At 38.9% G+C, this 11,763-nt stretch overlaps 1 protein-coding gene across 1 annotated transcript; it reads right to left on the reverse strand.

Moving 5' to 3' along the window:
- Positions 1–3,432: 3,432 nt before the first annotated feature.
- On the reverse strand, positions 3,433–10,971 carry LOC137281395 (uncharacterized). Its single transcript, XM_067812594.1, has 2 exons — positions 9,823–10,971; positions 3,433–5,684 (listed from the first exon to the last, which is right to left on the reverse strand). Exons 1-2 carry the CDS (start codon positions 10,725–10,727, stop codon positions 5,276–5,278), a joined length of 1,314 nt encoding a protein of 437 aa, XP_067668695.1. The 5' UTR covers positions 10,728–10,971; the 3' UTR covers positions 3,433–5,275.
- Between the last annotated feature and the right edge of the window lie 792 nt (positions 10,972–11,763).

The raw sequence follows: 11,763 nt of genomic DNA on the forward strand, positions 1-11,763 counted from the left end.
GTGTTTGATTCGACATGCTTTGTGATAAAGGTGAAATATTACCTTATGTATGCACCTTTGAGTAACAGAGGTTTGACAAGGATCATAAGTTGTTATTTCAACATCTAATATACAACTCCGGATGCTGTCCTTAGAGAGTGGTAAATACGTGAACCCATTTTGAAAATAAGATTACTATGACACATCGGGGGCTGATACTGGTGTCCTCATACAGTGGTAAGTACGTGACATGTTATGAAAATTAGATTACTACAGGACATCGGGTGCTGATACTGGTGTCCTCATATAGTGGTAAATACGTGACCAGGTTATGGAAATTAGATTACTATAAGACACCGGGTGCTGATACTGGTGTCCTCATAAAGTGGTAAGTACGTGACCCCATTATGAAAATTAGATTACTACAACACACCGGGTGCTGATACTGGTGTCCTCATAAAGTGGTAAGTACGTGACCACGTTATGAAAATTAGATTACTATAAGACATCGGGGGCTGATACTGGTGTCCTCATATAGTGATAAATACGTGACCAGGTTATGAAAATTAGATTACTAAAAGACACCGGGTGCTGATACTGGTGTCTTCATACTGTGGTAAATACGTGAACCCATTATGAAAATAAGATTACTATGACACACTGGGTGCTGATACTGGTGTCCTCATACAGTGGTAAATACGTGACCCCGTTATGAAAATTAGATTACTATGACACATCGGGTGCTGATACTGGTGTCCTCACATAGTGGTAAGTACGTGACACGTTATGAAAATTAGATTACTATAAGACATCGGGTGCTGATACTGGTGTCCTCATATAGTGGTAAATACGTGACCAGGTTATGGAAATTAGATTACTATAAGACACCGGGTGCTGATACTGGTGTCCTCATAAAGTGGTAAGTACGTGACCCCATTATGAAAATTAGATTACTACAACACACCGGGTGCTGACACTGGTGTCCTCACATAGTGGTAAGTACGTGACCCCGTTATGAAAATTAGATTACTATAAGACATCGGGTGCTGATACTGGTGTCCTCATATAGTGATAAATACGTGACCAGGTTATGAAAATTAGATTACTATAAGACACCGGGTGCTGATACTGGTGTCCTCATAAAGTGGTAAGTACGTGACCACGTTATGAAAATTAGATTACTATAAGACATCGGGTGCTGATACTGGTGTCCTCATATAGTGATAAATACGTGACCAGGTTATGAAAATTAGATTACTAAAAGACACCGGGTGCTGATACTGGTGTCCTCATACAGTGGTAAGTACGTGACCCCGTTATGAAAATTAGATTACTATAAGACATCGGGTGCTGATACTGGTGTCCTCATATAGTGATAAATACGTGACCAGGTTATGAAAATTACATTACTATAAGACACCGGGTGCTGATACTGGTGTCTTCATACTGTGGTAAATACGTGAACCCATTATGAAAATAAGATTACTATGACACACTGGGTGCTGATACTGGTGTCCTCATACAGTGGTAAATACGTGACCCCGTTCTAAAAATTAGATTACTATGACACATCGGGTGCTGATACTGGTGTCCTCATACAGTGGTAAGTACGTGACCCCGTTATGAAAATTAGATTACTATGACACATCGGGTGCTGATACTGGTGTCCTCATACAGTGGTAAGTACGTGACACGTTATGAAAATTAGATTACTATAAGACATCGGGTGCTGATACTGGTGTCCTCATATAGTGGTAAATACGTGACCAGGTTATGGAAATTAGATTACTATAAGACACCGGGTGCTGATACTGGTGTCCTCATATAGTGGTAAGTACGTGACCCCGTTATGAAAATTAGATTACTATAACACACCAGGTGCTGATACTGGTGTCCTCATACAGTGGTAAATACGTGACCCCGTTATGAAAATTAGATTACTATAAGACACCGGGTGCTGATACTGTTGTCCGCATATAGTGGTAAGTGCGTGACCCCGTTATGAAAATTAGATTACCTTAAGACACCGGGTGCTAATACCGGTGTCCTGTTTTCACTCCTAGCTTAATATAAGTCACCAGATGCTCTAGGACAATAACAATAATGTTCCTTTCACAATAACAATAGTTACTTACAGGGTCTGTTTTGTATGAAAGGCATTACTATTACTGTAGCTCACCTGATATGCAGGCAATAGCGTAATATGTCCAGTAAAGACCATGAGTTAATCGATGTAAATTTTCATGTGAAGACGCATGGATGCTAAATGAGCTTATCTTCGGAAGCCTTTTCGGGACATTTTCTTGAACTAAACATGCATCTTGAAAGGACAAGGTATGATAGAGGCCCTTATTTGCCCACAACATGTCATGATTATCAAATTTTTTCAACACGATAATTTTAGCATAAAAGGAGCTAAATTAATTGTTGAAGTTACCGCCAATTGCATTTTCATTTTTTTAGTGTTGTTAGTTTTCCTCTTTGAAGACCTCAAAGTTAACATATTTTACATTCTACCATTAGGTCAGACCAGTCCATTATCGTGTTGGGAGAGGGTTATCCAAATAGACTGGTTTCCGTTGTATTTAGATTTGTTTATCTGAACCAAGCTGTTAAGCATTAAATTATTGCAATGTATAGACAGTTGTTTGTTTTCTGTAGACAATACGTTTTAGGTTACGATGTATGTTAATAAATACGAAAGGCACCTTTAATACCTTTCACAGACGAGTTCAATTCGCCTCTCGCGCCATGCCGGATTACACAGTGCCTTCCGCGGAAGGAAGGAGTTCGATTTTAAATCGGTTATGGTAGAATGGAGATAAACGTACTGTGTTGGAAAATTAGATGAATGTTACGCGTGAGGTTTCAAATGATTAATTTAGAGACTATCAATTCTGCATAACATTCATCTAATTTTCCAACACAGTACGTTTATCTCCTAAATATCTTCTAGAAACCTACATTTTCTGATTTTCAGAGTGATAGAAAAGTGTGAGCAAAAGCGTGCCCATCCCAATTTTTTCACCACATATGAAGAGAGTAAATTAGAACGCACACCTAAAAATTTGTGGTGGGTCACGCTTTTGCTCACATCAAAATCTTTAAAAAAGTACATTTTTTTCGGTTTATGAAATTGCCCCATACAACATCTCAAAAAATAAACACTGACATAAACAAACATCTTTAAAAACAATCCATCACATTTACACATCTGTTCCATGATATGTTATATTTTGAATGGTTTTGTGCTCTAAAATACATACAGTCAAACCCCGTTGTGTCGAACTCGTTGGGTCCAAGGGGAAAGTTCGACTTATCCGAGTGTTCGACACATCCGTCAGCATTGAAAAGACCAAGAACCAACACGACCACGTTGCTTAACACATCGTTATTTTGCAGTAGGATACACATACGAACAATATATCTTTGCAATAAACGTTTACGGCAGTATTGATCTTTAAATTACAACATATACAAATGTAAATCAATTCAATCACTTTATTCGTCATGGCAAATAAATATACATACAAAAAGATAAGAACAAGAATAATTTAACAAACTCACAAGCGATCCCATTTAGTTGACAGCACTAATTCATTTTCATTCAGTATAAAAAGTTGTATAGTTCATACAAACGGAATCGGAATGTACATACGTGTACATGTGGGGAATTTATCTATAACAGCCTCGTATTTTGTCTCTATTGTCTTAACAGATAATTTTCGCTTTTTAGGTGTAACATGCGATCCAGTTATCCCCCCGGGCTGATCGGGTCCTTCGCTGAATTGCCCTGCCATGTTACATATGTTTATACATGGCAATCCTGTTGAATGACAGTGTTGTTTTGACAGTGACTCAAAGGTGTTTGATACACAGATGATAGAAAAACTTTGATCAACTTCTTACATAATAACAAAGATTCTCACCTTTACAGTGCTGCTTGATCATATTTTGAAAATCTTCAGACATCTTCTTACTTTTCTAGCAGAGACCATCACCAAACACCAATGTTTACCTCTCAAAAATCAGCCTTGTGAGTGCCTTATGATATTGAAAATTTTAATAACGATGTTTGATAAACAATGGCGCATGTTGTTGTCATGTGACAGTCTATGTTAGCGGTCATGTGATTTCCTTGAAAATAGAAAATGAGAAGTGAGGAAAACGGAGTTGGATTATCTAAACTGATGTTTTGTTTTTGGTTTAGTATTTAAGGTGTAATCGGAATACTGAGATTGATGACTGTGTGAATGAAGAGTAATAATGTATGTTTTATATCTTTAAAGTGGATAAGTAGTGAATACTTACTCTGTGAAGTATTTTGAATACTGACTTCAACATGCGCATGGTGTTAATATGAACCTGCGCTGACAATGAAATTTCACCCGAAATGGGCCCCTTTGAGGTCAAGACCTGTGATTTTAGTGCATCATGGTTGGCTATTGAAGTAACATATGATGATTGAGATGCTAACTGTATATTTGCTAAAACTGGTTGTAAATGCTGACTTGCAACACTTACTAGTTTAAGAATGATGCTGTGCCCAAAATGAAGCTTTACCCAAAACAGGCCCCTGTGATTCTCAGTACAACATGATTGTTATCATGCTTATATGTTGTACAACGGACCCATGGATTACATTTGCAAAGAATGCTGTGAATAACGACTGAGTTTTGGAGACACAATTGGCAAGTAATTGAATTAACAATGTTTTGCAACCCTAATTGGGCCCCTTGATGTTAAAACATTATGATTGACATTGACATGTTTTTCAGCATGACTACCTGTCGTAAAACTGCTGTAATTTGTATGTAAATAAAATAACAGTGGTAAATAAGCCATTATGAGACACTGATATTTCAGACTTCTTGTTATTTTTCATTAGAACTGATAAAACCCATTTTGGGCCCCTCTGCAGTAAAATTACACCTCAGAACATATAAAATATAGCATTTTTATGCAAAGCTAACTTGTCTCTAAACAAATGACATGTTTTCAGCCAATTATGTTAGTGGGCCAAAAAACACCCTTATCATACCTTGTCCTTTCAGGAAAAAACAAGATCCAAAAAGACTTCCCCACTAAACAAGCATGAACGAAATGAAGTTATAATTTGAAAAAAAATAACATTGCATGTGCTGAAACTAACTAAATTCCCAAGATAAAGCCATTTTGAGTACAAAATGCTGAATATTTAAGTGTGTAGATATATCAGTATGACTGACATTCAGTGAATGTGAACGGTTGCCATTATGTAAGTGCCCACAGCTCTGTTTACATTTTGTTAGAGAACTTAAAGCCCAGGTTCTTTCTTGATTCCTTTGGTTGGATGAACAGTGCCTTCTCCTACTCTTCGTGTTGTACTGGGAACTTGGGCCTTGGTTCCAAAGATCCTGTATGTTTTTCCCATTTTGTCGTCATCTAATTTCAAAGGTTGTTTGTGAACCATCTTCTGATGTCGTTGATGACGTTCTATCTTTCTTTTTTTCTGCTGTGATTGTATCCCTCCCTCAGACGCTCGTGCCTTCGGTTTAAAATAGAACACATCACCAAGTTTTGTGGCGAATGTTCGTGAAAGCGATGTTGGTCCTTGAATTGTGTCATCCACAGATCCACAAGAAGCCACCTTTCTTTTCCTCTTCTTTTCCCTCAGTGGGGAGAGAAACCCCCGCCACTTGTTTTCATTCGATAATGGATTTATACTGAAAGGAAACATGTCGATTTTATATACTAGTATTTAGTTGTTAAGAAGCTTTCTATTCAGCAGCATAATTGGAGACACTTGAAATTTAACGAAAAGAAAAACACATGGCTCTATAATGCCACCGTACCACCGTACATGGCTCTATAATGCCACTGCACCACCCAGTCTAAGTAAACTTATCCTCAGTACTTTTCGTTACACTCCACCACTGAGTTTAACAAACCTTTATGGGGGGTCGCGTCAGGTAACCTTTGAGATTGACCTATCAGAACACAACTTACCAAATAGCGAAAGTGCACATTCGCATATACCTGTTGAACTTTTTATCTCGAAAAGGTTCGTACCCGAACGATTTCGAATGCTATTTAGCGTACGCTCGCTTCCGGATGATGCACACGGCGTACGTACTGCCATGACAACGGTGAGTAAACAGTCGCCGAAAACAGTGTTTTTGACAATATTCAAGGATGTTAATTTGCGGAAAGATTAGCTAATGGTAACCATGTCAACAGAAACCCCAAAGCGTATATACTGCAGGTCAAATAACTGTGTTATATGCTGACTTTTGTTTGTGGAGAGATCTGTGTCGGTGACCTGAATATTTTGAAAGTCCCTCCGATCCCTAAATAGTAGCCGTTGTCTGATTGGTTAAATCAGGGAGCCTATATAGAGATGTTATAGAGTATCCCTGGTTAAATCTATTTAACCGTCTCGCATTTGATTGGACCGTCATTGGTTGCTCAAAGGTTACCTGACGCGAACTTCTACTAGGTTTTGTTAGACTCAGCGGTGGAGTGTAACGAAATACACTGAGACTAAGTTTACTTAGACTGCCGCACCACCGTACGTTTTCCCCCGAAATTTCAAGATACGCAATGAGTTGAAATTTAAATACAATGTTCTTGTAATTTCAAGAAAAGAAGTTGAAATTGATTTCATATCTTTCAACTTTCAATTTCAACCAAGTTAAGTCTCCGGCGAGAGAGATCTCCACAAATGCTTGTCTTCTTGTACCTTCAAGTATTAAGTGAGATGGGTTAGCTCCCTTGCGAAAAATAGTTGATTGGCTCTAGTGGACCACGATGCAAGGGAATTCGATTCTCACGGAAATCAGTGAAGTTATTGAGAAATGATTACCTTCACATTTGATTGTTTCACGTATGCCAAGGTGAACCCATCCTCGATATCTCCAGAGTATACGTTCCGAAAAGTCTCCACTATACCCTGGACGCATCTACAGCTCGGCCCGATAATTATATTACCTCCCTTTACTGACTCCGCATTCTCACAGTAGCCAATCAGCTAGGACGCCGTTATAACCTAGCTTGCCAGTGTCAACAAAGGTAGCAGTCGCAACTGCGAAGTTTTGCTCGCCGTGCGACTCACAATTTGAAAAAGTCATACTGACAAATTTATAGGTCCGAAACGTTTTAGAAACATATGCAAGAACTCTATCTACCTCTTTCAGAGAACCTCTGTATGGTTTGTTTGCCAAGTTTAATCGGTTAGATAATTTAAAAAGCGAAAGTGAGTTGTGATTGGTTCGCTCAACTTCCCAGCGTAGACACCTGATTGGATAAAAAGCCATCCAATGGAGGTAATGAATTTATCGGGCTGAGCCGTAGATGCATCCAGGGTATAGTGGATACTTTTCGGAACGTATGCCCTGGAGATATTGAGAATGTGTTGAACCTCAGTCCGCGACAATGACTAGTGCCAAATATGTTGATTATCAATTTTCTATAATACATAGCATATACATCTTAAACGTTTGTCTCTCTTTAATTTTAGTATAGTATATTAACAATAACTTGCCATAGCCATCAAATTCGAAAATCATCAGATGTTACTTGTTATTTGAGTCGCTGGGAAATGCAACGGTCCTTAAAATTATTACTGAACAAGGGAGATAATTCAACAGACTACGTGTGCAAATACAATAGTCTTGTCTGCAATGAAAACGTACGTATCACCTTAAACGGACACGTAAACCAAATAAAGTGAAAATAATATTGCGAATCCCCAGAATTTACCTTGCCTGCAAAACATTTAAATCTCAGACCTTTGTTCAACTTAGCATAAAAGTTGTTCAACAAGCGATCATGGATTCAAATGGCTATTATTGGTATGTATTGCAAGGGGATAAGTGCAAAGAAACAACTGTGGAATAAATCTACGTGCGGTACGTGATGAGCTCAGACCAAGCCTACTGTAATACAAACAAATGTAGAGATTTGAAACTATTTAAACAACGTCTATTTTAAGTTGAATTAATCTGTGAGATTTACATGTTCATTTGTAGAGTTGTGACGACACAGAAAATTCACGATACCATACGATACGGATTGCGATATCTTGGAATGATACGATACGATACGGATCGCGATATCTTGGAACGATACGATACGATACGGATCGCGATATCTTGGAACGATACGATACGATACGGATCGCGATATCTTGGAACGATACGATACGATACGGATCGCGATATCTTGGAACGATACGATACGATTCGATATACATCACCGATATGCTATCTTCAGTTTCTTTAGAAACATATTTTGATATCAAGTAACAGTGTAAACATTGACATAACCGTCAATTTCTGGTGACAATTAACACTTTGGATGTCAACGATACGTGTCATGATACGAAAAAAGATTTAAATGTATTTATCGTTCGATAAAATATCACGAGTATGGATACAACTATAAATCGTCACAGCTCTATTCATTTCGCAAGGTAAATTTATGAGGATTCGCAATATTAATTTCAGTTTATTTGATTTACTGTTTTATTTAAAGTTGATATTTGTTTTAAGTTCATATTTGTTTAAAGTTGATATTTTGGAGAGAATGTTGATTACGACTTACAAGTCATAAACACTGTGAAAATACTGCCACAACACGGGGCATATACTTCCTATTTGTCTCATCTCATTGCCATTTCAGTCACTGAGGTGGGGATAGGTTGAAATAAAACGATAGCTACAAAACACAGGCCCCCCTAAGTAATTGAAGGAATTACAGCAAATTTGAAGGAATTGCATCTCAAATGTAAACAAACGCAGCCCACTCGCGAAACAATTGCAGCGATATCGGTAGTTTAGCGGTAATAACAGAAACACATCGGCCCTATCGGAAGCAATGTCGGTAATACTGGAAACACGATCGGCCATCTTCGGAGATTTTTCGGTCGCGAGCGGAAACTCACGCAGCAAAACATGGCGTCGTTGGAAGAAGCACCCGTCTCGGTGAGATTTGTTTTTAGTTCCTACTATTACATTTTCATACTTATCCATCTTTGACCACCCGCGTTGAATGCGTTTAGGGATGAGGTGTTGTCTTCATGTCGTGTTGAAAACACATTTCTGGAAACACTGAATGAAATAATACGAGGACTCATAGTCTTCATTATTATATTATCTATATTAGTCTAAGAGATAAGGTCCATTTATTTACCTTGAGAGGTTCAAAAGTTTGGAACATTGGTTCCTATGACCAACGCGTGTTATATGTTTATCATGTGCATCGCAAATCTAATAGAAAGTTCTAATTCTAGTTTAAAATGACTGGCTATATATATGTCAGTTCAAACGACACATGTTCTTCATGTGTTTATTTGTATATATAATGAAAAATGAAAGATGTGCAGTTTTCTATGTTTTATCTATTTTTATCTTTTCTCTGTACTGACACAGTAGTGAGTACAATGGTGTACTTAATTTTGTGATTTTCTTAATGCCAAATGTGTTGGCTTTCATATGATATACAATATGTCACCCTTTCTTTGTATTGCACATTTTAAAGAATGAACATTTTCAGTAGCGGAGTAGTGGGTGAAATAATGCTGATTCATGACTTCAGCAAGTTTTGACTCTTAGATTGACATATTGGGCAAATTCAGGCGTGAACCAATGTTCAAACCTTTTGGACCTCTGAGGTAAATAAATCATGCCTCACCTCTTGAACAGTAATCATAATATGCCCGCCCTCCCACACATTACCGATGAGCTACCCCAACACCAACCCCTCCAGTCCAGGGGCCCTGTTAGGCTTACGAGAGTTTATGAAACGAGGCCCAGTACAGTGGACGATTGGTCCGTCAGATACTACTCTCTACTCTAAGCCTACCTGATTTCGTCTGGATACTTGTGTTTATTTCTGTGCACAGGAGCCTCTCCTTGACAGCCATCGGCATGTGTATACGTCTCATCTAATTCATGTGACTTTAATAGTTGTGTCAGTTTGGACACTGCGTGTGACAATGCATCCTGGAGCTGCTTGTAAACGTCACCAAAGTCCTGAGAGATGCATCGAACAACAAGTTCTTGATGTAAAGAATGCCCCCGTGGCTTGGTTTTCTGAACATATAGCTTTTCTCCTTCCAGCTTCATCAATACAAATCTTTCTCCGTCAGTGAGGATATTAACGATTGGCACCTGAGTCATATCCACATGGAAAGGAAGACCCTTCTTATACGCCCACTGCTGTAGGACAACCAGCTGAATAACAGCCTGGGCGAAGGCGTTCTCGTCGAAGGAGTCCTTGCATTTAACTTCGATGGCACCGACAGGAATACCACCAGTTTTCAAAACGTAGTCAAGCCTGCAGGATGGCATACAACCCATATCAATCGTCTCTTCAGCGTTCATCCTCAACTCGAGCTGTTCCAACAAAGGACAGATCATTACAAACACGATGTGTTTTACTTCCGCTTCAGTCATGCTTCGGGTACTTTGGTCACTGGTAAACCTCTCGATGCCGCTGTAATAACTGTGCTTAGACTCAATGGAATTCTTCTGAAAAGTGGGCCGGTCCTTTTCGATGTTACCGCGCAACCAGCGAGACACATCTCTCCGGAAGTCGATGTATTTGCACATCATTGGCAGGGTCCAACAACTGACACTGGTTGATCTATCGTTCACTGTCTTCCTCTCGGTCATGCATCGCTTCTGCTTTGCTTCTTTGTTTTCAAGACGTATCGTACAATCGCGTTTGATATCTTTCCGGTGTACTTCAGGGGAACGGCTATCCATTGCCTGAACAGAGTATGATCGGAAACAGATCAACTCCTCAGTCGCCTGACACTAAAGACTCCTTTCCCATTGTATTATCTATGTATGCATATATTCAAGACGTAACTCCAGGCAGAAATGGGAACGACCATTAGCTTTTCCGTGAATACGTGACATTTGAACATATTTTCACAAGTGAACATACGTGGTTTCTACGCTGAGAAATACTGCGCAGTATCTGTGCTTAGTGGGAAAAGCCAAATCTATTTATATCTATGTTGCGTATATATTTAATTGTTTATTGTTGAACGCTTTACTCCGAAATGTTCAGTAAGAGAGAACCTCAATCCTCGAGCAATCCATCCTGAAACTGGCATTATGTGCATAATCTGTTAAAGGCAATCGGGATACAAATGTACATCAGTAAATGGAAACAAAATCTCTGATTGGTGACATTTCCCACCTTTGTACGTGTAACTATCGAATCAGAGACTCGCTACAGATTCGGTGCGGATCTGTAGCCTGAGATTTGTTTACTTCCTTGTCCTGACTAGAAAGAACGGCAAACTTACTGAAAGCATTAAATGGGCATACAGTTACGGTAGGCGGCATTACACTAGTGTAATATTACCTAATAAATAATACACTGAAGTATCTTCCACGGGCAAGTAACAAAAATTACAAAAATATGTATCAGTCCGGCCTGCAGGGGCTTGACCTCGCGGGGGTCACGGATGGGCAATTTACTGTTTCGGTCCCCAGGCAGGGCCGTAGTGAAAGGTCACATGCAACGTAAAACACAACTTTGCAGATTGTGGTACCTTTACATGATTTTTTATTGGATCGAGCGCATATTCAGAGAACATGTATTTTCCAAACCCAACATCTCTATATATATTCTTCATGGATAACTTCTTTTAGTGCATATGATTTTGTTTGACATCAATATATGAATCCATACTGAAACGACGCATCAAGTACACAAAAAGAAGTTGTTATCCATAAAGAAGTGCAATATTTTGTACTTGGGCTTACTTCCCCCGAAACGAAGCCCTCG

Source organism: Haliotis asinina, chromosome 4, assembly GCF_037392515.1.
Source record: "Haliotis asinina isolate JCU_RB_2024 chromosome 4, JCU_Hal_asi_v2, whole genome shotgun sequence".
Lineage (NCBI taxonomy): Eukaryota > Metazoa > Mollusca > Gastropoda > Lepetellida > Haliotidae > Haliotis > Haliotis asinina.

What these genes read in the sequence shown, in the direction of transcription:
- LOC137281395 (XM_067812594.1), bottom strand. Translation starts at nt 10,727, where the DNA reads ATGGATAGCCGTTCCCCTGAAGTACACCGGAAAGATATCAAACGCGAT. An exon ending in AAGTATCCAGACGAAATCAG is followed by an intron (nt 5,685 to 9,822) that starts GTAGGCTTAGAG and finishes GTTTCCTTTCAG; the next exon opens with TATAAATCCATTATCGAATG.